This window comes from Cnephaeus nilssonii (genome assembly GCF_951640355.1).
Source record: "Cnephaeus nilssonii genome assembly, chromosome: 1".
In the NCBI taxonomy this organism is placed as follows: domain Eukaryota; kingdom Metazoa; phylum Chordata; class Mammalia; order Chiroptera; family Vespertilionidae; genus Cnephaeus; species Cnephaeus nilssonii.
The window spans coordinates 64858807-64886575 of NC_137072.1; the positions used below are offsets into that span (position 1 = coordinate 64858807).

At 43.3% G+C, this 27769-nt stretch overlaps 1 protein-coding gene across 1 annotated transcript; it reads left to right on the forward strand.

The window, feature by feature from the left end:
- The first annotated feature begins 613 nt into the window (after nt 1–613).
- On the forward strand, nt 614–27769 carry PLAC8 (placenta associated 8). The gene is made up of 5 exons (XM_079774132.1): nt 614–673; nt 14751–14879; nt 17244–17368; nt 25797–25910; nt 27649–27769. The coding sequence occupies exons 2-4, from the start codon at nt 14780–14782 to the stop codon at nt 25899–25901; spliced, it is 330 nt and encodes a 109-aa protein (XP_079630258.1). The 5' UTR covers nt 614–673; nt 14751–14779; the 3' UTR covers nt 25902–25910; nt 27649–27769.

Genomic DNA, 27769 nt, shown 5'->3' on the forward strand with positions numbered 1-27769 from the left:
ATGTTTCAAGCCCTGGCCAGTGTGCTCAGTAGTTAGAGCATCAGCCCATGCACCAAAGGATTGCAGGTTCAGTCCCTAGCCCCAGTCTGGGTGAGGCAGAAGGAAGGCAACCAATTGATGTGTCTCTCTCACACTGATGTTGCGCTCTCTCTCTCTCTCTCTCTCTCTCTCTCTCTCTCTCTCTCTCTCTCTCTCTCCCTTTCCCTCCCTCCCTTTCACTCTCTCTAAAAATCAGTGGAAAAAACATCCTCCAGTGAGGATTAACAAAAAACAAACAACAAAAAAGCATGTTTCCAGAAACTTAAATACCTTAGGAAATAAATGAATTATAGAAATCCTAAATAAATATATAAGCTTTGGACCTTCATAAAATGTGTTTTTGCCCAATCCTGAATAAATCTTGCTGTCTTTGGGAGAGATGTTATCAACCAAATGTCACAAAAAATAAATGCAATTAGACAAAATACAGTGTCAACATTCTTAAGTACAGAAGCAGTAAAAACAATTTTGGCAATATTTCTTTCCTGCAGTCCCACCTCCTAACTTTCCCCACCCCTAACCCCACCCTTGGTGATTATAACCCCAGGCTGAAGCACCAGAGCAATTAGTTCAGTGTTCCTGAGCCTCCCAGTGGTTGACCTGGCTGCTGTTCTCTACAGTTAACCTTTGTGTGGTGAGTATTTTTGCAATACAAGGTGCCTTTTCCATTTTGCAAATCTTTTGTCTTTCTCTCCTATCCACTTTCAAAAGAAAAATATATATATTAATTAATAAATAAATTATAGAGCAAATAAAATCTTACCATGTAACTAGCTTAAGCAAAAGGAGAATTGAATAGTAGGAGTAAACTAGGGTAATCTTAAAAACCCACACGTCTGCAGCATGAAATTGTCTTTTAACTTCAGTTTGGCAGTAGTGATTCTTTTTTTTTTTTTTTTAATATATTTTATTGATGTTTTACAGAGAGGAAGAGAGAGGGATAGAGAGTTAGAAACATCGATGAGAGAGGAACATTGATCAGCTGCCTCCTGCACACCCCCTACTGGGGACGTGCCCACAACCAAGGTACATGCCCTTGACCGGAATCGAACCTGGGACCCTTGAGTCCGCAGGCCGATGCTCTATCCACTGAGCCAAACTGGTTTCGGCGGCAGTAGTGATTCTTAAGTCTGTGAATATTGTGACTTTTTCTTTAAAATGTGGCATGAGAAGACCATTTTTTAAGAAGAAAAAATGTTTTTAACCATTAAAGAAGAAATCATTGTATCGCCATTAAGACTAGAGTGTTTAAACAATATTCTAAATTCCTTCTAGGAAGTTTCTCTCTTTTTCCCCCCCACTTTTGTTGTTGTTGTTTTTAATTTATCTTTATTGTTGAAAGTGTTACAGATGTCCCCTTTTTCCTCCCCATTGACCCCCTGTTCCCCACTCCCATCCCATCCCCAGGCCTTCACCCCACTATTGCCTGTGTCCATGTGTTATGCCTATATGCATGTAAGTTCTTTGGTTGGTCTCTTCTCTTCCCCCACTCCCTTCCCTCAGAGAATCCTCAGTCTGTTCATGCTTCCTTGTCTCTGGATCTATTTTGTTTGTCAGATTATTTTGTTCATTAGATTCCATATATAAGTGAGATCATGGGATTCTTGTCTTTCTCTGGCTTCTCTCTTATTTTATAACTAGAGGCCCGGTGCATGGAATTCGTGCATGGGGTGAGGGGGTGTCCCTTAGCCCAGCCTGCACCCTCTCCAATCTGGACTGCTGGCTCCCAACTGCTCACCTGCCTGTCTTCCTGATTGCCCCTAACCGCTTCTGCCTGCCAGCCTGATCATCCCCTAACCACTCCCCTGCCAGCCTGATTGATACCTAACTGCTCCCCTGCCAGCCCGATTGCCCCCAACTGCCCTCCCCTGCAGGCCTGGTCCCCCCCAACTGCCCTCTCCTGCCAACCAGGTCACCCCTAACTGCCCTCCCCTGCCAGCCTCATATCCCCTAACTGCTCTCCCCTGCTGGTCTGGTACCCCTCCAAATGCCCTCCCCTGCAGGCCTGGGTCCCCCCAAACTGCCCTCCCCTACAGGCCTGGTCCCCCCCACTGCCCTCTCCTGCAGGCCTTGTCCCCCCCCCCCCCAACTGCTCTCCCCTGCAGGCCTGGGTCCCCCACAACTGCCCTCCCCTGCAGGCTTGATCACCCCCAACTGCCCTCCCTTGCAGGCCTGGTCCCTCCCAACTGCCCTCCCCTGCTGGCCATCTTGTGGCAGCCATCTTGTGTCCACATGGGGGCAGGATCTTTGACCACATGGGGGCAGCCATCTTGTGTGTTGGAATAACAGTCAATTTGCTTATCACTCTTTTATTAGATAGGATGGGTTTTAAGATTTGCTGTTGGAATTGGTTTTGCTGGGGGGGGGGGGGGAACACGATTTCTGTTTCAGTCATTTTAAGGTTTATTATTGTTTTATTGTCAGAAGTTAATTCTAAATGTCTTTGTTTTTATATAACAAAAACAATGTTTTAAAATCATCCTGATCTGGCCATGTGTTATCTTTCCTGGTGTGTAGCCTGTTATTATCGACAGTATTCCCAAGGTAGATCTCATTGCTTTCACACGTTGAGGGAATAATTAGCTTTTCTCACTTGCATGGTTTAAAGAAAGGAGGGAAAGAAACTTCTTTTTTCTCCTTTTAACTTCCAGGGCCCTATGGCAAACACATTTGATAAAGATGGTACCTAACAGGGAGTTGGGATTGAGTGGTGGTATCTCTGATGTCTTGGATGTCTAGTCTAGAGACTCCAAAATTATGTGTATGGGACTTACAGTTGCTTTATTCATACGTTTGTTCATTCTTTGTTTTTGGTTGTTTTTTTTTAAACACCTATTGAGCAGGCACTGTGTTAGGATAGAATACTACCCTTTACAAACTCTTTGCACACAATATGCCACAATTGCCTAATCCTCACAGCTTCCAACTACACGGTAACATTAGAAGAATGACCAGCACCCTTTGGAGCTCAGAAGCAAGGGACCTGAAAACAGCTGGCCTTTAATTATAACCAGGACCAGACTGGAATCTTTAGAGGCCTTACATGCATGTGGGTGCTACTGGTCCACACCTCTTCATAAATAAATAAGTCCAGTGCCACTATGCTTATTTCTCTCAAGGATTACATTTATTTGGAGAGGGAAACTAAATATTTGTCCAAATTTTTCTCTCTTTCATTTTACTTTATTGTGCCAGCTTAACAGTGCCTAAGGCTGTGCTTCATTTACCTCCTGAGAGGTAACCAGCCCTAAGAGCACTTGAAAGTGTTAACGAAATGCAGAGGAAACCCGGAGGCCTGGGCAGGCACTCCATGGTTGGTCATCAGTTTCATTGAAAAATTAGCACTTCAACACTGCATTGAAACTCACCTGGGCTTTACTTGGGGGAGTGAAAATGGACACAAATGTGTATGAATTTACTGGCTGCCCCTCTTACTGCAAAAACTCTGTTCTGGAAGAATACATCTGGAAGCTTTTAGGGAAAATAAATATTTTATAAGCAAGTGTTTTTAAAGGCTGCTGCCTTTCTCCTGAATTAAATTGGCCATTATTTAAGTGTTTTCTGGCCACCAGATAATTGTATTTTCATTGATGTTTTGAGATTCATCTGTACCAACTAGAGCACTCACCAATGGTTTTGTTATCTTCTTATACAATATTGGATGGTATTTGTTCAAGTTATAGATCACAGTCACTACTCAAATTCAATATTCTGGAAGTTTCAATCATTGATTTTATGGTTACAGACCAGCACTATCTTAACCCTCTTTACTTAATCATGAATACAATTTGGGGGACGTGAGTAGAGGAGATTCTTCCCCCCACGCACAATAAAACAAACTTCAAAATCATTTAACAAACTTGACTGCTTATCAAAAATAATAATAAAAATCAAGCCTCTTTGAGATGTTTTGTACCAAAATAGAGGCAGCCATTAGCTGCATTGAATCACCAGGTAAGTGCTCTTCATCCTGCATAATTCAAAGGATAGACAATTCCCATTCAAATTTGAGTTACAGAAAGATTTAAAATACAGTGTTGTATTTCATAGGTCTTCGGGTTCATTTAGCCAAGATATTACATCTGAGACATCTGTAGGTCTGCTATACTGTTGATATGACCTGATACTAGATATGCTAAGCATGGGGTAAAGCCAAGCCCTCTGCAAGTTCAGGAGTTGGTAATATCTTTTGGGGTTCCTCTCTGCCGAGCTCCTGTTGGAGACAGAGTTTCAAGAAAGATATGAAGAGAGAAACAGAATAAAGACAAGACTTGAGTCTGGGGAAATAAATAATTGCTTAAATGAGGAATCTGATTTTAGTTGAGTGTTTTCAGGATACTTGCATATCAATTGGGACTTTTAAGGTAACTCAAAATATTCATTCACTCAATCAATAGTATTTTAACTTAATTACACAAATATAAATAAATTGTAGGGAGAACACAAATTATTAAACTTTCTTAGAAAATAATACTCTCTCTCCTTTACACCAACTCAAGAGTCATGATAGTGGTATCAACTAATCAGATAATAATTCTAAGCTAAAGCACAATGATTGGATACACTACTTTTTAAAATAGATGAGTACTTGCATCCCAATCTAACAAACAGCAAGAGAAAGCAGCCTTCTCTGCACTATAGGAGAAATGGTTTTACTGCCACATTTGGGAGTATCCTCATGAAAACACAGTCCCACACCCAAAGTATTTTTTTATTAGACTAAATGGAAGGATGTACATCACAAGTGTCAATAGTGGTTTGGTTTGTATGGTGGATTTAGTAGAGATTGTTTCTTCTGATATTTTTTGGGGAAAAAATTTTAGATTGTCTTCATTAACCACGTTATTTTGACTAAATTTTTAAAGTTATACATGTTTGGAGTGAAACTATCCTATATAATAAAAGCCTAATATGCTAAGTGTCCAGTCATCTGGTGACCAGTCAATTGTTCAAAACAATCAAAGCATAATATGCTAATGATGCTCAAACGCTTGCTATGACGTGCACTGACCACCATGGGACAGACAGTCAACCAGTTGACCAATCGCTATTATATAACACTGACCACCAGAGCATAGGTTAGCTGGCTGTTGGGGTCTGGCTAACTGGGACTGGGTAAGACTGGGCCGGACATGCCCTGGAGCCCTCCCACAGTCCCTCTCCAGCTCGATAGTGCATTAGTGGGGTCCCTTGGCCTGGCCTGCAACCTCTCACAATCCAGGACCCCTCAGGGAATGTCGGAGAGCCAGTTTCAGCCCAATCCCGCAGGCCACTCCCCTCAGGAGGGCACTAGACACAAGGCTCACGGCTGGCGAGTGCTGCTGTTGTGGTGGCGGTGCGCAAGCCTCTCCTGATCGGGACTAATTGGGTGCAAGCTGGCAGCAGGCGCAGTTGGGCTGGGATAAGCGGGAGAGGGAGGCTGGAGCTGCAGGTGGCATTGGACCGCTGGTTTCGGCCCAATCCCCACAGGCCACCCCGAGGAACCCCACCCATACACAAATTCATGCACCAGGCCTCTAGTTTTTGAATAAAAGACTTAAGCTCCACATCTTCAATACTCAAATCCTTACTTTGGATAGATTTCCTTCAATACAGTGATTCTCTATCCTCCTTGCACCTTGGAATCTCTGGGGGAGCATTAAACATATTAATTCCAAGGCCACTAATCCCCTCCCACCAGACCAGTGGATCAGAATCCCACTGGAGCCAAGTGGTTGGTATTTTTAAAAGGTGAACTCATTACATTATAAGGTTTCATATTGTTTTACCTCTGCTAACCAGGTAGTTACATTTCTTAAAATTAGACTCCACTGGGTTTCACTGAATTCTTTTTTTATCACAGTGGGTGGGTTTGTCAACACCTGATATGAAAGGTTTTCAGGCTCTGTGATGTGGAACCTTGGGACTTTGATCCGTCTCATGTGATTCATAAGTGCTTGCACATAAGGTACTGCTTAAAAAACACTATCAGCTTGTTCTAAATGGATCACTTAATATCAATTGTAGCCTGTGTTGGCTAATTTGTTTTTCTAAATTTTTCCACTGGTCACCTGCTAATGAGGTTTTAGAACTGGTTTCTGAGGACACAAAGGCTTTCCTACAGGTATGCCTTTAGCTGATCTCCATGTTGAATTAGGACAGCCATTAATTCGCTCACCTCCACGCTATTAGGGTGGCCTTCTGTGTTGTCCTAGTTGCATCCTTTAATTTTTATAACAATACATTTGCCTTACGTGCCTTTCCTTCTGCATACCTGCTCCTATGAATAATAAGCAGCCCTAGTTGGGAATCTGAACTCAGGTTCTTGCCACAGACTTCTACTTCAGCCTCACTGCTGTCCAAGTCTTATCAAACCCCAGCTGGTGAAAACATTATTCATGGAGGATTGTCAAAAAAATATGCATCCATGTGTTTCTTGGAATAATCTAAATAATCTGATTTTATATATATATATACTAGAAGCCCAATGCACAAGGATTCGTGCTAGAATGGGCTTTCCTTTCCCTGGCTGCCGGCACCGCCTTTCCACTCAGGCCCAGCCCCTTTCCGCTCATGCCCTGGAGCCACCTCTTTCCGCTCCTAGAGCAGCCTCTTTCCACTCCGGCCCCGCCTTCCCACACTGCCCTGAGGCCCTGATAGACGGGGGTGGGTCAGAACGCCTGTGTCCCACCCTGTCACTCAGTGCCTGTGTATGCAATTAACCACCATCTTTGTTGGGTTAATTTGCATATCACTTTTGATTGGCTGGTGGTGTAGTGAAGGTACAGTCAATTTATATGTTTGTCTATTATTAGGTAAGATTTTTTTTTTTTTCAAAGAGGAAGGGAGAGATAGAAACACAAATGATGAGAGAGAATCATTGATCGGGTGCCCCTGCATAATTGGGGATTGAGCCTGCAACCTGGGCATATGCCCTGACCAGGATTTGAACCGTGACCTCCTGGTTCATAGGTTGACGCTCAACTATTGAGCCACTGTGGCTGGGCTAAATAATGTGATTTTTATTCTTAAATCATCCCAGATTATCAGAGGAGAGGTAAGTAGTTAGATGGGATGGTTTTAGCTTCTCATCAATTACTTTTGGTGATTCTACCCCAGCCTTCTGCTTTTACCCAATGGTAGGAAAGAGGTTCAGGGAAGTCTCTGTTCTGTTTATTGTAGAGAAATTGTTCAAGACCTTGACTGTTTCATGTCAAAATCATCTCTTTTTTTTTGAGGGCTTTGATGAGAAATTTCTCTGGGTCTTAATCTATTTTTATTTAATGGACATGGTCAATCTCCTAAATGTTGTGTTCCCTCTTTGCTTTGCCTGGTAGGAAGTTTGGAGTCTAATTTGCAGCTGATGTCCAGCACTGTACGGGGACATTCAGGCATGCGCTCAAGTTGCTCCCGGCTTTGTTTTCCTTGTGTCTGATTCCATTTTGTGTGTTGCTACTACATATATAAATTTGTAAACTCTCAGATCTCCTTAAAAACAAGATATACAGTACCTAATGCTTGATTGATGATAATAAATGACTATGTTACTGGTTTATATATTATTTACTACTAGAGGCCCATCGCACAAAGATTCGTGCAATAGGCCTTCCTTCTTATTAGAGCCTCCCAAATACTAGCAATGGTTCCTACTCCATTGGTCTTCTTTCTTTTTTTTTAAATATATTTTATTGATTTTTTACAGAGAGGAAGAGAGAGGGATAGAGAGTTAGAAACATCGATGAGAGAGAAACATCGATCAGCTGCCTCTTGCACACCCCCTACTGGGGATGTGCCCGCAACCAAGGTACATGCCCTTGACCGGAATCGAACCTGGGACCCTTGAGTCTGCAGGCCGACGCTCTATCCACTGAGTCAAACCGGTTTCGGCTCCATTGGTCTTCTTATCACCACATCGTCATTTGCCTTCTGGGTTGTGCTCCCAGGTGCTTTTTCATACCATTAAGTCACGGATAGGCCCTGCTGCTTTGCAGCATTTAGTTTAAAATAGACACAATAGTGCATATGTCAGATCATTGCCATGTTACAGGAAACATACTGCTTAATAGACATAGTCTACTGACATATTTTCATCACATTAATACAACAACCCAAAGAGGAAAGTCATAATACTTATTTTAAAGATATTGAAACTGAGGCTCAGAGAAGTTAGTTTACTTGTGCAAGGACTCACAGAGGGTGGAAAATGGATTTGAACCCAGGTTTGTTTTTTTCCATGGTTCCTAATTATGTCCAGTCTCTTCATGCACCCCCATACTCCCTTCCCCCCTGAGAATTGTCAGTCCACTCCCTTTCTATGCCCCTGATTCTATTATACTCACCAGTTTATTCTGTTCATCAGATTTTTTATTCACTTGATTTTTAGATTCACTTGTTGATAGATATGTATTTGTTGTCACTTTGTTGTTCATAATTTTTATCTTTACCTTTTTCTTCTTCCTCCTCTTCATAAAGAATACCCTTCAGCATTTTATATAATACTGGTTTGGCAGTGATGAACTCCTTTAGCTTTTTCTTATCTGTGAAGCTCTTTATCTGACCTTCAATTCTGAATGATAGCTTTGCTGGGTAGAGTAATCTTGGTTGTAGGTTCTTGCTATTCATCACTTTGTATATTTCTTGCCACTCCAGTCTGGCCTGCATAGTTTCTGTTGAGAAATCAGCTGACAATCGTATGGGTACTCCCTTGTAGGTAACTAACTGTTTTTCTCTTGCTGCTTTTAAGATTCTCTCTTTGTCTTTTGCTCTTGGCATTTTAATTATGATGTGTTTTGGTGTGGTCCTCTTTGGATTCTTTTGTTTGGGTTCTCTGCGCTTCCTGGACTTGTAAGTCTATTTCTTTCACCAGGTGGGGGAAGTTTTCAGTCATTATTCTTCAAATAGATTTTCAATATCTTTCTCTCCCTCTTCTTCTGACACCCCCATAATTCGGATGTTGGTACGCTTGAAGTTGTCCCAGAGGCTCCTTACACTATCTTCAAATTTTTGGATTCTTTTTGCTTTTTGCTTTTCCAGTTGGGTGTGTTTTTCTTCTTCATATTTCAAATCTTTGACTTGATTCTTGGGATCCTCTAGTCTGCTGTTGGATCTCTGTATATTATTTTTTTTTCAGTCAGTGTATGCTTAATTTCTAGTTGGTCCTTCTTCATATCCTTGAGGGTCTCACTAAATTTCTCAGAAGTTTCTAGAAGATTCTTGAGTAACCTTTTAACTGTGGTTTTGAACTCTATATCCAGTAGTTTGCTTTCCTCCATTTCGTCATTTGTGACCTGTTTCTTTGTCTCTGAATTTTGGCTGCTTCCCTGTGTTGATAGAGTGTCTTTGTGTGCTAGGTGTCCTATAGGGCCCAGTGGCTCAGCCTCCCCAGTTACCTGAGGTGGACACTCTTGGTGCACCCCTTTGTGGGCTGTGTGCACAGTCTTGTTGTAGTTAAGCCTTGATTGTTGTTGGTATCACTGGGAGGAATTGACCTCCAGGCCAATTGGCTGTGAGGATCAGCTGTGTCTACAATGGGAGAATTCTGTGCTGGAGACACTCTTATGGGACAGGACTTGCTTCAGTGGGGCTTTGGTGCTCACTGAGTCTCCCCCTTGAGTGTGTCTCTTATGGATGTGAAGAGTTGTAATCTGGTTGGTCTCACTCTGACCACTGGATACACTGGCTCCTGGATCTCCAAGGAGGTGAAAAGTCAGCCACTGCCTGAGGCCACCCAGCAGGAGCTACAGAGAGATCTGCAGACTCATCCTCTTTGTTTGGGATTTCGGCCCAATCCCCGCAGGCCACCCCGAGGAACCCCACCCATACACAAATTCATGCACCAGGCCCAATCTGGTGCCCAGATGAGGCCCAGCTATGAAGCAATGCTAGCTGTTGTCCAGATTTGGGCCTTCTTTTGGAGACTCTGGGGCTCTCTGACCCAGCTGCAATATGTTAGGTTGTAGATTGCAAAAGGCCAGGCCATTCATATGAAAAAGTCTCTGTGCACAGCTTGGGTGGGGTTATAAATTGGGTGGGGCAAGGTTTCAGGGAATCACCAGGGTGGAGCAAATAGCAATGGCTGACAGTCAGCCCTGCCCCAAAGAGTTCCCCGGTTCTCTGTGTCCTGCGGCACTGTGCAGGAACAATGATCACTGCAAGCACCTCTGAGAGAAAGCTGCCCTCGTGTTCTGGCCCGATGCCAGACAGTCCAGTTTCTCCCCGTATGAGTCTGGGTCCCCAGAGTCTTGCCCGGAACTGGAGTTCAGAGCAGTCGGGAGCTTGTATCTCCCTCCCAATTGAAAAAGACAACAGTGTACCCAGTTGCCAGCCCCTTTCATGTGTGCCTCCATACCTCTGCACTTCACTTCCACACCTCCACATCTTCTCCCAGTCTCAGTGTGCTTTTCTCTTCCCTTATAGTTGTATAAATTCCACTCAGCCAGCCTTCCCATGGTTCTGGATGATATCCATTTTGTCTATTAGTTGTAGTTTTGAAATGGTTGTGCGAGGCAGCAAGTTCAGGCTTTACCTATGCCGCCATCTTGGTTCCTCCGAAATAATTTTCTTTTAAGAATATAGCCTTACTGGTACAATTTTCTTTCTTTAATGGTACACCTACACATACACACACAGCAGCAGCTGCAACTCTGTATATTTTGACTATACTTATTTTCCCAGTGTATTTTTTAAAGGTAATGAATAATTCAGACTTGAGGTTGGTGGTATAACAGTCAGACTTGAACAATTCATTGCCTGTACAATTTATTCTTATCTGTAACTATTTGTCGGGTAGTAGATTGAGTCCACATCATGTGCCAACTCTGATCAAATGGTAGCAGCATGCTGTACACTGTCAGAAAATGAGTCAGTTGTCCAAAGTGACAGGGTGGGAGGACTATGACTTCAGTTCTATGGAACACCAAAGCCTTTATTCTTCTTTACGTTGACCTCCACCAACCAGGAATAGCAATTGTTTAGGATTCTAAGATACATCCAGTAGAAATAGATTCCACACTCTGGGATCAATTAGCAATATCTCCTGTGGATGTAGGAATGAGCTGTTGATGTGCAGCTGGCTACACAGTGCCATTCCTAGACTGCAACCCTCCCTCCTGCTCCAAAAAGCTCATGTCTCTGCTGTTATTCATGCATTCCTCAGTCTTTCTTTCCCCTAAGCATTTCCCATCATTATTCCCACACCTAGGATATTCTACTTTCTGTGCCCAGACAAGAATCTATGACCTTTGCCGAAACCGGTTTGGCTCAGTGGATAGAGCGTCAGCCTGCAGACTGAAGGGTCCCAGGTTCGATTCTGGTCGGGGGCATGTACCTTGGTTGTGGGCACATCCCCGGTGGGGGGTGTGCAGGAGGCAGCTGATCAATGTTTCTCTCTCGTCGATGTTTCTAACTCTCTAATCCTCCCCCATCCTCTCCGTAAAAAATCAATAAAATATATTAAAAAAAAAAAAAAGAAGAATCTATGGCCTTCAATCCAACTTTCAGCTTCTCCAGAACTGGATGATAATTTTAGTTCTGTTAGTTTGGAAAACAAAAAATGAAGAAAACACACACACACACACACACACACCACAAAGACCTGTTCCTAGAACTTCTCCTGCTTGAACTTCTGCTCAGGACCTTCGATTACATGCTCCCCTTACACGTCCCAGGGGCTCAAGGAGATCCTCAGTACAGGCTTGTTTTGATTGAAATTAAATACTACCACTTCCTCTTTGGGTTACACCTGTCCTCTCAGGACTGTGCAAATGTCTCTGCAGTTTTAGGTCTTTTATTTTACCACTGGAAATCCCCACCTAATGAGTTCTTCATTTCTTCTCATTCAAATTTCTGTTATAGTCCCTCTGGCTTTGTAACTATACCCAATACCAAAATGAAGCCAGTCTTGCTGGATATTCAGATTTTGAATGAATTATGCTTTTCTCCTTTTCTCCTCTTTTAATATGGTTCTGAGAGGAATCATATCAAAAGAGTAAGGGAGTTGAAAAAAATACAATTTAAATTTAAAAGTAGTCAGATTAGGCAATGATAGATACTATTAGGGTCGGGTCCCCATCACTATTCTCACTTTTTGTATCAACCCCTCCCTTAAGAGGCACTTGGGCACTTATTAAACACTAGAGGCCCATTGCATGAATTCGTGCACGGGTGGGGTCCCTCGGCCTGGCCAACAATTGAGGCCTATCAGGGGGCCAGCTGGCTGGGGGGAAGGATCATGGGAGGTTGGCCAGCTGCCCCTCCCCCCCCCTCCCGATCAGGGCCTATGAGGGAGCTGGCCAGCTTAGGGGGAGGGGCTGTAGGAGGTTGGCTGTGGGAGCGCACTGACCACCAGAGGGAAGCTCCTGTGTTGAGCGTCTGCCCCTGGTGGTCAGTACACTTCATAGGACTGGTTGACTGGTCATTCTGGTCATTCCGGTTGTTTGGTCATAATGGTCACTTAGGCTTTTATATATAGAGATACAGATTCCTCAATCCCTTTCCAGGCCTATTAAATCTAAATTTCTAGGCATGTGTCATTCTTAACAAGCTCCTCAGGTGATTCTTACCCACACTAAAATTTGAAAAATAAAATGAACATTTGTTAATTATAAGCACACTTTCTATTGAATAAGTTATAACACACATGTTAGCTTGAATATGACAGTGGTGTTCTAAGACAAAATGTCTGTAGGCAGAAACCAGTAGAAAATATCTGCTATGTAGAGTATTTTAATTAATAAGACCCCATTACAACCAGAACTACAAAATACTCCTATACAAAAACTTAAAGCTTTGTGCCTTACCCTGCACAAGTTTAAATTCACTTGATTAGACAAGGCAATACTATCCATTCACAGGAGCTTTTTTAAAAATATATTTTTTTATTGATTTTAGAGAGGAAAGAAGAGGGAGACAACGAGAGAAACATCAATGATGAGAGAGAATCATGGATCAGCTGCCTCCTGCACATCCCACACTGGGGATCGAGCCTGCAAGCTGGGCATGTGCCCTTGACCGGAATCAAACCTGGGACCCTTCAGTCCACAGGCCGACTCTCTTATCCACTGAGCCAAACTGGCAAGGGCCATTCTCAGGACTTCTAACCATCATCTCTCTGCTAATTCATTGTCTCCACAATACTGCACATGGATAGAAGTCCCTGGTCAGCCCTTTGCTACTTTTTCCTGTTGGCTAATAGTCTCTGCTCTACCACATAGCCATATGTTTTCCTACATTATCAAGAAAGATATCATTACCCTCCCAATTAAGCAGAGAGGAGAAAGATGTTTGGATTCTAAATAATTATTTACCTATACGTTGCAGTTTCAAACATGATTCCTGGGGGGCTTTGACTGTAATTATATAGCCTCAAGCTGGCTAGTGTCCCCTTTGGGTCATAAAGTAAGTTCTTGATAGCAAGTATTAGAGACATCTTTCTAGGGCAGTTCAAAGTGCCTTGGCTTTTATTATTCGAGAAAACTTTGGTCCCTCTTTTAGAGGACTCAGCTTTGTTGGAGATCAGCTGATAACAGCCACAGATCTGAGTAGACAGAATCACCCTGGAAGAGGAGCAGGGCATGGTGAAAAGCTAGAAAAACGCATTAGGAAGGACCGAGGAAGAGTGAAATGACGCGTCACTGTAGCCACCAGAGTGGCTGCATCAGAATCACCTCTTAAAAATTTTGCACACCCAGGGTTCACCCCAGACTACTCAATCAGAAACAGGAATCTGTCTTTTTAACCAAGCCCTAAGGATGAATCTAGTGTGCAGCCCGGATAGGGAAGCGTGTTGATAGAATTGTTGACTGGGGCTGTAACAGTGGAGGAAGACTGAAGGCAGCAAAGCCCAAGGACAATGGGGGGCCATGGGGTTCCCTTGCAACTGGTCAAGGGAAGTGTTAGAAGTGAGCAGGGGCCAAGACTACAGAGTACAGTACTATGGTCAGATTTGAAATGGTAAAGCAGCGACTTTGAACGTTGGTAATTGTGAAAACAAACACATGTTTTCTTTTGAGAGTACTGACTGAGCAGGAGCTTAGGAGACTTCCCCTGATCGCAGGGTGAAATATAAAAAGTATAAGCACCACTTTGTTTGAGAGACACTGTTTCCTAGTGGTTTTGCAACCAGTAGGTTTTTCTGCGGGAACTTGAAGCCCTTTTTTTTTTTTTCTTTTTTTCAGATTCTGACCTGATATCTTCACCAAAGGAAACTGAATGTTGGTTTTTCTAAGTAACAGGGGTCTTCTATTAAAACTTTAGCTATCCGGATATCACTAATAATTACACATGAAAGCTGACAATCGTTGGAAGCATCTGTTTTAATAACAATTTTATGGAAAAGTAAAGGACTCTATCTCAGAGTTCTCTTAGGGAACAACTGAGATAATGCCTGTGGAATACCTTTGTAAAAACTGATTATAATTGCTATTAAATAGAAACACTTCAAATGCAAAATAGACATTGTTCAGGGTGGTTGCCTTGAAAAAGAGCAACAACAAAATAATCTTGCTGATCAGTGAAGGGCGGATGGTGGGGGAGAACAACAGAAAACCTGAGAGAGAAGCCTTCGTCCCCTTAACTTTATGGTTTTAACTTCCAGATAACCATAACAGCCTGGAAATGTCAGGCGACATTAGGAGAATGTGAGTTCCCTTCAACAGAGGAGATGTGATGAAATGCCTGCTCGGCTGGTATCTATATCATATTGAACTAATACTTTTTTGGTTTTGTTTTTACAGGCAGTGACCTTTTGAAGGGATCCTAGAAAATGAACCCAGTTGTTACGCAGCCAAGATACGGTGCAGGAGGCTCCACCGTCAGTGACTGGCAAACAGGCACCTTTGACTGCTGTAACAACATGGGCGTTTGTAAGTGCACATAGTCTTTGCTTTCCCCTTGACTGCTGGTAGCAATGCAGGTTATTAGCATAACAAAAAAGTTGTTTATTTATCCTATCACTGAGTTCCATGTTTCACTCTCTAACTCAGAAGTCACAAGCCCGAGGTGGATTTAGTTAGCCACCAGGTGTGTTTTGTTTGTCCCGTACATAATGAGCCTTCTTGATGTACTAATTTTAATATAGTAGCAGACACCTAAAAATCAGATTTCACACGAAAATCTAGCTTTTCGATCTAGATGTCCAGCTTCTCTGGAAAATTTGGAAAATCTGGAAAGATGCGTTCCCATTCTCACGTGGCAGAGGTCAGTCAGCTGCGGCTGAGTATTAGCCAAGCCCCTAAAAAAGGATTCTCACTCTGCAGTTTGCCATATTTATGTTCACCATCCACTGTTTTGGGGTTTTCCCCACCTACCTCACTCATTTATTTTACCTGCCTCACCTTGAGTGTGTGATCCTTGTTTAGATCAATCACCTCTTTTTAAATGTCTCACCTCTTTATTATCACCATGTTCTTTTTAAAAAATATATTTTTTTATTGATTTCCGAGAGGAAGGGAGAGGAAGAGAGAGATAGAAACGTCAATGACTAGAAGGAATCATTGATTGGCTGCCTCCTAAATGCCCCACACTGGGGATCGAACCTGCCACCTGGGCATTTGCCCTGACCAGGAATCGAACCGTGATCTCCTGGTTCATAGGTAGACACTCAGCTGCTGAGCTGCTGAGCCACACCGGCTGGGCTCACCATGTTCTTGACACGATTCTCCAGTTTTACGCTTCCTTTCCTAAGAAGCTGACTGTTTTCCGGCTTTCAGGGATACTCTCGTGGCTGTCCATTTCAGGAAGCTGTGCAGGTTTTTATTTTACTGACATAATTATTTTGCACTACCAACCACGCTTTTGCATGAGAAAATTTCCTTATTTCAGAGTCTATCGTCACATGAGCTGCAAATGCTCTGTGTGGAACATCTTTCCAGTGTCTTTGAGAAACAGCCTCCTTATTTTTAAATTATTTTTATTTTTATTTTTGGTACATGATGGAGGTTCCAAGTTCATTAGAGATAGCCTTTTGTGTAAAACAATAAAAAAAAAAGGGACTTTCTTATCTTATTGGGGGTACAGCATTTTCAAAACTCCACCTCAGACCTGGCTGGTTTGGCACAGTGGATAGAACACTGGCCTGCGGACTGAAGGGTCCCGGGTTCGATTCTGGTCAAGGGCATATGCCTGGGTTTCGGGCTCGGTCCCCAGTGGGGGGGTGCAGGAGGCAGCCGATCAATGATTCTCTCTCATCATTGATGTTTCTATTTCTCTCTCTCTCTCTCCTCTCCCTTCCTCTCTGAAAACAATAAAAATACACTGAGCGGCCAGATTATAATGATCTCTGAATGCATAATAATCTGGCCACTCAGTGTATATCCTATATAATAAAAGGCTAATATGCAAATTGTCCCCTTGACCAGGAGTTCAACCAGCAGGCAGGCGGGCCAACCACCCATGTCCCCTCCCCGTAGCCAGGCTGGCCAGACCCCACCCATGCACAAATTCATGCACCGGGCCTCATATATATATATATACACACACACACACACACACACACACACACACACACACACACACACACTGAGTGGCCAGATTATTATGCTTTCAGAGATCATAATAACTGGCCACTCAGTGTTTATTAAAAAAAAAGAAAGAAAACTCCACCTCAGAGCTTTCCAAAATAGACTTTTACTCAGAGCATGTTTGAGAACCGTCTCCCGTTTTTGCCATTTCCCTAGGCCCGCTTTTTGTCTTATACAGATTCCTTAAAGTGAAATTGCAGTAAGCTTTTTAAGCTTTCCGTGCTCCCATCCCTCAACTTCTGCTTGCTTCCGTCCTCATGCCGATAACAGGGCTCGGCTTTTTCCCCTCATGACCATCTAAAACCTATTCCCTGTTGCTTTTCTCATTTTGGCACCAAGGATTTCTCCACTCCCCCAAACACCTTCCCCCGTTTTCAGAGGGCTTTTCAGACATCCTGACATCACAAACGTCCTACAAACAAGGCCCGAACGTGAACCAGTACCGGGAAGAGGGATCGGTTTCACGTGCTCAGATTGGCAAGGCAGAAGGTCTGACAGTGAAATCTGGCCTGATGTTATGACGTGCACGTTTTCCCCAACCCCCGGACAGCCGGGCCCAGAAGCGGTCCATGCGGAGCCAGGGACCACACTGTTTTCCCGGAGGGTCTGAGGGCCAGGTCCCCAGCGAGCACCTCGCGGAGGGCGGTGTGCTTTAGTGGAGACCACGATGCCTTGGCCTCACTCCCCTGTGCGTTTCCTCTCACCCAGGCCTCTGCGGGACTTTCTGTCCGCTGTGCCTTTCGTGCCAGATTGCCTCTGACATGGACGAATGCTGCCTATGTGGAGCATCTGTCGCCATGAGGACCCTGTATCGAACGCGATACGGCATCCCGGTGAGTCTCCCTCGGTCCACGCGAGGCGGTCAGCCCAGACGCCCACGATCGCCCTCCTCACCTTCATGCCTTGACCTAGTCTTTTCTCCATTACCGCCCTGCACTCTAAAGTGATTTACAGGGGCAGTGTGGCTATCTATACTTGGGGATATATTTATAATAAAATACTTTATTGATCCAATAGATGTGTCCCAAAAAGTTGCTGGTGGTGAGTAGGTGAGGGGCAGAGGCCAGCACGGAACCCTTAGCCTCTCCTGGCTGTACCCAGAGTCACACGGGCCCTGCAGCCTGCACGGTGGGGGACAGTTTCCCTTGGGTACGAATGAAAGTCCAGGGCATCCTCCCCACGCTGTCCGGTTGGCCTCATTGGTATCTCGGAAGCAATCATTCATTCATTAAAAAGGGACCATTGGCCTAACCCGTTTGGCTTAGTGGATGGAGCGTTGGCCTGCGAACTGAAGGGTCCCAGGTTGGATTCCGGTCAGGGGCATGTACCTTGGTTGTGGGCACATCCCCAGTAGTGCAGGAGGCAGGGGATTGATGTTTCTCTCTCATCGATGTTTCTAACTCTCTATCTCTCTCCCTTCCTCTCTGTAAAAAATCAATAAAATATATATATATATATATATATATATATATATATATATATATATATATTTATTTTAAAGGGACCACTGAGCACATAGAATCTTGTTAAATCATAGGTGGATGTTCACTATTCAATGGGGATTTACTGAATACATAGAACATGCCAATTACCGTTGCAGATGCTAGAGACATGTCAGTGAATAAAGGAAATCAAAATCCTTGTCTTCATGGAGTCTACGTTCTTTTATTTTTTAAGCCCTTTCAACGTAATTTTAGACTCAATGAAAAGTTGCAAAAACAGTACAAAGACTTCCTGAATACCCTTTGCCCAGATTCCCCAAGTAGTAAAAATTTGCCACACTTGTTTTATTTTTCTCTTTACTTTATTTTTTTTTTTCCTGAATCATTTGAGGATAGATTACAAACTTGATGTGCCATTACCTTTTTCAGAGTATTTCTTAACAACAAGGACATTTTCTTATATAACCATAAAACAATGATCAAAATCAGGAATTTAACATTGATACAAGACTAGTAGCTAATCTGTAGATCTTATTTGAACTTTACCAATTATCCCAACACCCATCGTTTAGGCCAGTGGTCGGCAAACTCATTAGTCAACAGAGCCAAATATCAACAGTACAACGATTGAAATTTCTTTTGAGAGCTGAAAACCGACTTCTGCGCATGGGACACGAAGTTTCAATTGCACTGTATGTGCACGCCCGCACGTAGTATTTTGTGGAAGAGCCACACTCAAGGGGCCAAAGAGCCACATGTGGCTCGCGAGCCGTGGTTTGCCAACCACTGCTTTAGACGAAAATGAAAGTAATCTGGGATCACACATTGCATTCAGTTGTCACACCTCTCGTCTCATACAATAAGAAACAGTTTCTCGGTCTTTCTTTGTTCTTTTTTTTTTTTTTTTAAGGAACATAGATCAGTAGACTATCCCTCAGCTTTGTTTGTCAAAAGTTTCCTCATGATTAGGTTGTACACTTTTGGCAGAAACTCCACAGAAGCTGTGCTGTGTTTGCCATACATTGTATCAGGAAGCACATGACATCCATTTACCCCATTATGTGTGATGTTAATTTTGATCACTTGGTTAAGATAGTGTCTGCCAGGACCATCTACTATAAAGTTGCTATTTTCCTCTTTATAATGGACTAGGGGACCAGTGCATGAATTCGTGCACCTTGAAAAGAACTGTGGGGGGAGAAACCAAGATGGCAGCATAGGTAAACACCTAAACTGCTGCCTTGCACAACAATTTCAAAACTACAACTAAAAGACAAAACGAACATCATCCAGAACCACAGGAAGGCTGGCAAAGAGGAAATTCTACAACTAGAAGGAAAAAGAAAAGCACAGAGACTCACAGGAACTGCAGAAGGCAGAGGTACAGAGGCACGTGCCTGGAGAGGGCTGGCAACTGAGTACGATGCTGGCTTTCTCAATTGGAAGGGAGACAAAAGCTCCCAACTGATCTGAACTCCAGTTCCGGGCGAGACTCTGGGGACCCAGACTCATTCGGGGAGAAACTGGACTGTCTGGCAGCAGGCGAAACTTGAGGGCAGCTTTCTCTCAGAGGTGCTTGCAGCGATTACCAAGGGACACTGAGACCCGGCGGCCTTTTAGGGCAGAGTAGACGGGAAGCCATTGCAGTTTGCTCCGCCCTGAGACTCCGCCCCATCCAAGCTGAGCACAGTGGCTTTTGCAAGTCTTGCCTCATAAGGGTGTCTCCAGCAGAAGTTCTCCCATCATAGACACAGCTGATCCTCACAGCCAACTGGCCTGGATGTCAATTCCTCCCAGTGATACCAACAACAATCAAGGCTTAACTACAACAAGACTGTGCACACAGTCCACAAAGGGGTGCACCAAGAGTGTCCACCTCAGGTAACTGGGGAGGCTGAGCCACTGGGCCCTATAGGACACCTATCACACAAAGCCACTCTCTCAACTCAGGGAAGCAGCCAAAATGCAGAGACAAAGAAACAGGTCACGAAGGAAAGAAATGGAGGAAAGAAAACTACTGGATATAGAGTTCAAAACCACGGTTATAAGGTTTTTCAAGAATTTTCTAGAAAAGGCCAATAAATTTAGTGAGACCCTCGAGGATATGAAAAAGGACCAACTAGAAATTAAGCATACACTGACTGAAAATATATATATATATATATATATATATATATATATATATATATATATACAGAGATCCAACAGCAGACTAGAGGATCCCAAGAATCAAGTCAAAGATTTGAAATACAAAGAAGCAAAAAACACCCAACTAGAAAAGCAAAAAAAAAAAAAATCCAAAAATATGAAGGTAGTGTAAGGAGCCTCTGGGATAACTTCAAGCGTACCAAAATCTGAATTATGGGGGTGCCAGAAGAAGAGAGAGAGCAAGATATTGAAAACCTATTTGAAGAATAATGACTTAAAACTTCCCCCACCTGGTGAAAGAAATAGACTTACAAGTCCAGGAAGTGCAGAGAACCCCAAACAAAAGGAATCCAAAGAGGACCACACCAAGACACATCATAATTAAAATGTCAAGAGCAAAAGACAAAGAGAGAATCTTGAAAGCAGCAAGAGAAAAACAGTTAGTTACCTACAAGGGAGTACCCATACGATTGTCAGCTGATTTCTCAACAGAAACTATGCAGGCCAGACTGAAGTGGCAAGAAATATTCAAAGCAAGAACCTACAACCAAGATTACTCTACCCAGCAAAGCTATCATTCAGAATTGAAGGTCAGATAAAGAGCTTCACAGATAAAAAAAAAAAGCTAAAGGAGTTCATATACCGCCAAACCAGTATTATATGAAATGCTGAAAGGTATTCTTTAAGCAGAGGAAGAAGAAGAAAAAGGTAAAGATAAAAATTATGAACAACAAATACATATCTATCAACAAGTGAATCTAAAAATCAAGTGAATAAAAAAATCTGATGAACAGAATAAACTGGTGAGTATAATAGAATCAGGGGCATAGAAAGGGAGTGGACTGACAATTCTCAGGGGGAAGGGGGTGTGGGGGGTTCGGGAAGAGACTGTACAAAAATCGTACACCTATGGATGAGGACAGTGGGGCGGGGGTGGGGGTAAGTACAGAGGATGGGGTGGGAACTGGGTGGAGGGGAGCTATGGGGAGAAAAAAGAGGAACAATTGTAATAATCTGAACAATAAAGATTTATTTTAAAAAAAAGAAAGAAAAAAGAAAAGAACTGTGGGCCGCGAGGCTGCGTTGGGCACAGGGGCAGGTCTCAGCCCATCCTCCGAGCCCCCGCCCGGCCCCTCCCACCTTGGCCCTGGGTCTCCTGTCTGCTGGCAGCCCCGCTCCCGCTGTCACTCCCACCCGCTGATGGTGCCAGCTCCATTCGCACCCACTGATGGCGCAGAGCGATTGGGGCCGGCGCCAGCAGCAGGTGCAAGAGGCGGCTGCTGCCCCAATCGCCCCTCAGGAGCAGGGTGAGCTGGAGAAGCCCTCAGGGGCGATTGGGGCTGGCAACCGCTCACACATGCTGATACACCAAGGGATCGGGACCAGCACCAGGTGCCAGCAGGGGGTGTGAGTGCTGGGCAGGACCATGGTACATGGGAGCAAGGAATTTTCAGTAATCACCAGAGGCTCCCCCAATGACAGCAACTGGCACCCCACCTTGGTCTGGCGCCCCCACTCCTCTGCTCCACCATCCCGCTGCGGCCGACGCCCACCATATTCTGCACTCTGCCACCTACTGCCGACGCCCACCATGTTTTGTGCGTGGTCAGCGCACGTCATAGAGACCATTGTTTGGTTGTTCCACCATTCAGTCTATTTGCATATTAAGGTTTTATATATATAGATAAGGATCTCACAAGGAGATGTAAATATCCTGTTCTTCATCAAACTTTCACCCACTAGCTCTAACATTCATTGAAGTTTCTTGCCTGCATTATTATTTTGATGGCTGCCAATGGCAGAGCTTACACTCTAATGGGAAAAGATAGCTACAATATAACTAAGTAAAAGTAAAATATATGGGATGGTGATGTGTCACAGAGAAAAGTAAAGCAAGGAAGAGGAATAAAGTGTTGGAGTTTCTAATTTTAAGTAGGCCTATCAGGAAAGACCTCAGTCAGGAAGGGAAGACCTAAAAGGTGGCGCACCTGAAAAAGGCCCAGGAAGAAGAGATAGACGTAAGGCCTTGAAGTAGAATTTAGCTGGAATGTTCCATCCAGAAACAATTGGGGAGGAGGGGCAGGAACAGAGTGTGTGGGGTGTGGAATAGAAGATGATGATGCCAGAGCATTAGCAAGGGCCTTGGAGGCTATAAGAACGTTTACCCCGAGTGAACCGGGAACTCACTGACATATTCTAAACAAAGACTGATATGATGGCTTCTTGTTCCTGGAAACTTAGCCCCTGCCCACTCATTGCTCCCATGTGAGGAGAGCAAGTTGTTAATCTTCCTAACCTTGGCTCCCTCGCTGATAAAGTGGTAAGAATGATGCCTTCGTTATGGTGGTATAGTAAAAGTCACCTAAGATAATGCATGGAAAAAGCTTAGCACAGAGCCTGGCAAGTAATAGTGCTCAATAAATAACAGTTATCATTTTTGTTCTTATCTCAGAACATGACTCAGTTGATTTCCCAGGGCAAGGGTGGGTTCAGGCCTGGCTCCATTTCTCCGCTGTGCTTGCTCAGCGCCTGACTCTCAGCACTCCCTGCAGCTCTCATTATGTGCCACTCACAAGGCCGATAACACACAGGAGTCCTTCCTTACCTTTGTGACTGAACCGTGGACTTCCTAAAATTACGGGCAAAGTGTCATGTATTTGTAGTTATGTATATGGGTGTGAGTGGATTTCTCAAAATGGTCCCTAACCCCAAAAGGTATGAGAGAAGGAGCACTTAGCTGGACTCTGTATGATAAAAGTTCTGGGTACAGCTCAGCAAATAGCTAATTTTTTGAGTCTCTGGAAAATCATTTGGAGGCATTGGTTTTCTCATCTGTCATGAGGAAGTTGCGCAAGATGATTCTAAGGTCATTTCTAGGTCTAGGATTCTATGACAGAATTCTCAGCATACACTAAATAAGTGTATTTATAGACAGTGTATCTTCCTCCTTGTAACAGACCTTAAAAATGGTGAGTGAGACCCGGCCAGCATGGCTCAGTAGTTGAACCAGGAGGTCAGGGTTCACATTCCCAGTCAGGGCACATGGCGGGGTTGCCGGCTCAGGTTGCAGGCTCGATCCCCAGTAGGGGGCATGCAGGAGCAGCCAATCAATGATTCTCTCTCATCGTTGATGTTTCTATCTCTCTCTCCATTCCTCTCTGAAATCAATTTATATGTATGTAATGGCAAGTAAGTCCTAGGACTAATTTGTGCTTTCTGCTTTGTTTCCTTTTTACATCTATGCAAACTGTCCTGGGGCTGCTACAATGCAGCCTCTGACTGATTGGCCCCTCCCTTCATGGAGCAGCCAATACAGCATCCCTTAGGCCAGGGAGGGGCATAGCCTCTGCTGGAGAGAGGAGAAAGGAAACAGCTGCCATCTGCTGGGATAGGATTTTGACATATAGTTGCTCATTTACTACTTAAAAGCTTTTTGTGGCACCAGGACTGTGGTCTCCACTTTATAGATATGGAAACCAGGCGTGAGACAGGCTTAAGGTCACAGAACATGAAAATGCTGGTTTATTCTAACTCCAAATGTCTGGTTTCTCCCACTTGATCATCCTGCCTTCCTGCGTAGATGTGTGGTCAACCATGTACCACAAGTCGTTCATTTATTTGCTCAATCAGTGGATCTGTAAATAGTGCTGATAACAAGACCCTGTTTAACCAGAGAAGTACTAGTCCAGTTTAACCAAGCAGAGCGGTGAATGCAGAGTCTTTGTTTCTGGCACCCATTTCCCAAGAAGATATTCCCCTCAAGGCATTTGTATCCCTTATGAACTTCAACATGATGCCAACCTGTAGTTCATTTCCTCTTTCTTTGAAAAAGGAACATCTTTTCTTCTCTATAGTCTCTATATGTATATTATGAAACATACTTACAATCAGGTTGTGTTTTCTATAAGTTTCCTTAGGTTTCTCAGCAAATAATAATGGGATTTTTCCCCCTAAACACTACCTGAGCCTGACCAGTGTAGCTCAGTGGTTGAGCATCGACCCATGAACCCAGGAGGTCATGGTTCGATTCCTGGTCAGGGCACATACCTGGGTTGCAGGCTCAATCCCCAGTAGGTGGCATTACAGGAGGTAGCCAATCAATGATTCTCTCTCATCATTGTTAATTCTTACTCTCTCTCCTTCTCCCTTACTCTCTCTGAAATCAATGGGGGGGAAAAATACATATATATATATATATATATATATATATATATATATATATATATATATATCTGAGGTAAATAGACAGGGCATAGACATACTGTCTCATTACTAAATGAGAATGTTTTCTTCTTTGTGGCATAATGGTGGTTTAATGAAGGTTTAAAAGATTTTTAAAAATAAAAAGTAAACAATGAATTAAAGACTGAAAAGCACAAGTCCTATGAGGAAAGATTAAAGAAACTGTGGATTATTTATCAGGGAAAAAGAGAAGGCTACAAGACTGAATTATCTTCAGGCTGAATATCCGTTCCTCCCTCTGACAAGGGGCACACCTTTAGACGAGTTTTAACATTGCTATTCATTTTTCCCCTTTTTCCCCACATGCTTACTCTGGTAGATGAGAATCAAAATCACTGCAGCAACAGAAAATTTTTCATAAAAAATAGAGCACTTGCTCTGGCCAGTTTTTCTCAGTGGTTAGAGCATTGGCCTGAGGACCAAAGGGTCCTGGGTTCGATTCCTGGTCAAGGGCACATACCTCAGTTGTGGGTTCAATCCCCAGCCCTGGTCAGGGTGTGTGCAGGAGGCAACCAATTGATGTGTTTCTCTCACATCTATGTTTTTCTCTCTTCCCCCCTCGCCCCCCGCCTTCCCTCCCTCCCACTCTCTTTAAAAATCAATGGAAAATATATCCTTGGGTGAGGATTAAAAAAAAAGAGAGAGAGCACTCATAATCTCAACATTTCGGAGCTCCTAACCCTTATAAACTCAATCTACCATAGCTATCTCTTTCTTCCTCATTTTCTCTCTGCTCACACTATAAATTGGGAATTGTATTTACTCAACACTTTTTTAAAAATTAGCGCTATCAAAAAAAAAAAATGGAGCTCAAAATTATTTCAGTCCATCAAGTCACACCATCAGAATCTGGTTGTCAGACTCGAGCCTCGTGGATCACCCGGTGCCTCCCGCACTAAGCAGGTTCCTCCAAGGGATTCTCTACCAGAGGGTCAGTGAGAGCCCACCTGGACTCTTCCAGAGAGAGGGCCCTCAGAACTTGGAAAGTAGCCCATGCTATGGCTTTTCCAAACATCATTCGTCCCCTTCTTTCTTTCCCCCCCATAATTATATGCCCCTCTCTCACTTGGGGCTTTCTCCCTTGCAGAACATGAGAGCTGCCAGTGAAAATGGCTGAGGGCTGCAAGATGAGGCTTGGTCTGGCTCTGCTCACCAACTCTAGGAAAACTGGTGCATCACACCACTTGCTTTAAAGGGGACCATTCCAGAAAGACCAAGCACTGCCGCCAATTTGCTATGTGATCTTAGCAAGTCTTTTAAGTTCTCTGGGTCATCAGAACAATGGGGATAATGTCACAGAATTCTCATGACAAGTGACAAAACATATGTTTTAAAGGGGTTGGGGAAGCTATGCAAATGCAGGAAATGGTGTGACAATGTTTGTAGACTATATGTGGACTCATGTGTCTGTTTTTTGTTTTTTAAACAGGGATCCATTTGCAATGATTCCCTAATGCTGATGTGTTTCCCTCTGTGCACCCTTTGTCAACTCAAGAGAGATATTGAAAAAAGAAAAGAAATGAATGCTTTTTAAAGATGTTCGGTATGTTGGTGGAAATTCTTGATTTATGAGTATCGAAATGAAATTTCAAAGCCGTCTTTTATTTCCTTGGTACGGTCTCACAGAGACATGAGATACTCCTTAACAAATGGAGGGCAAATGACCTTTAATTGCCAGTCTACACCCATCAGTTGGTAGTCACTTTCCAGAGCCTGGACTGAAAGGACTAAGCCTAGTTGCATAGGAATTTTGTGACTTTTTAAAGGTGTCTGCCTCAACAGGAGTGGCCATGAGATGTGCCAAATAAACCATCACCATCTTAGGTACCCCTTAACTTAAGGGGGTAGAGATATGTGTATGACCGAATAGTCATCTGTTTAAGCCTGGATCTCAAGTCCACGGCCACCAACAGTAACCAACGGAGACGCTATGCTGTGTGACTGTGTAATGTACCTACTTATGTGTTCTTATCAGTACCGCAGTATTAAAATTATAACTCATTCTCCAAAGTGGTGGGGAACTCTTTTAGCCTCTATAAATTATGTGTGGACAATTCTCTGAGTTATCCAAAATGCCTGATCACATTTTTAGTCTTCTCGCTTCTTCCTGTTTCTCTCAGGCAAGAGGGCAATGGCTTATCCAGTCCTGTCTTTCGATTTCTTCTGCCAATCCCCATAACATTTGCAATCAGAGTTTAGCTTTCACATGGAAATGGCTATTCTCTGTAAAAGTCCTTGATCAGGATGGCGCATTCACGTGTATGATTGGTTAATGCTGATACCTATTTGTCTCTCTCTAAGCTATTTTTGCCACATGCAGCAGAAAGTAATGTCCTCTTCATGAACCATGCTTCAGTGTGTTTCATTTTTAGTGCCATTTGCCTTCTGATTGTTTTAAATGGCTTCCCTCAATGACCGAAGTGCTTAACTCACTTTCAAGCAAATTCGATGGGGAGTTTTCTTATCATTATACCCTACCTACTAAGAATTGACTATTATCTCTCTTCTCAAGCAGTGATGCTTTAAAAAAAAAAAAGTTTTTTTATTGATTTGAGAGAGATAGGAAGGGAGAGGGGAAAGAGAAACATCAATCAGCTGTCTCCTGCATGCCCCCTACTGGGGAAGGAGCCCAAAACCCAGGCAGGTGCTCTGCCCAGGAATCCAACCAGCGACCCCTCGGAGCATAGGATGATGCCCAACCAACTGAGCTACATCTGCCAGGGCAACAGAGATGCTTTTCTAAAGGCCTATGTTACCAACCTGACTCAGAATTTGATGCCAAGTAGCCCTTGAGGAATTAGAATGTGGCAGTTGACTGGTCTAGTCATCATGAAAAAGATGGTTTTAGGTTCTCTGCTTTTTAGATACAGTTACCTTCACATGTTTGATGATTCGTTGTCATTTGGTTGACAGACGTTAACTGCGGCAGTCTACAGACCATTCTGTTGGTTCACTCAACCACCTAGCAATAGTGCCTGACACATATTGTGAATGAAAAATGAACACAAGTTTCAGAAAAGGAAAAAAAATTGAAGCCCTAACCTAGGAGGCTCTTCTAAATCTTAACTGGCGGTCATGATTCTTCCTAATAAACTGTATTGAACCAGGAGCCATTGTTTGATGTAGATTTTAAATATGTAGAAGTTTGGCAGTACAGTAGGGGTGGAATAGAAGTTTTGATATTTGGAACAAAATCATCTAAAGAAAGATGGGACCAATAAACCCTAACTTTTCATTCATTTGTTCTTTTCTTTCTCTCTCTCTCTCTCTGATTCCTACAGGTAAAATTTACATTGTGGTGAAAGAAAATTCTGGTATGAAATGCTGCATTTATTAAGTGCTATCTCACCTCAAATATTAGAAATTAATGCAATTAATCATATGGTTTCAAATGGCTTCAAG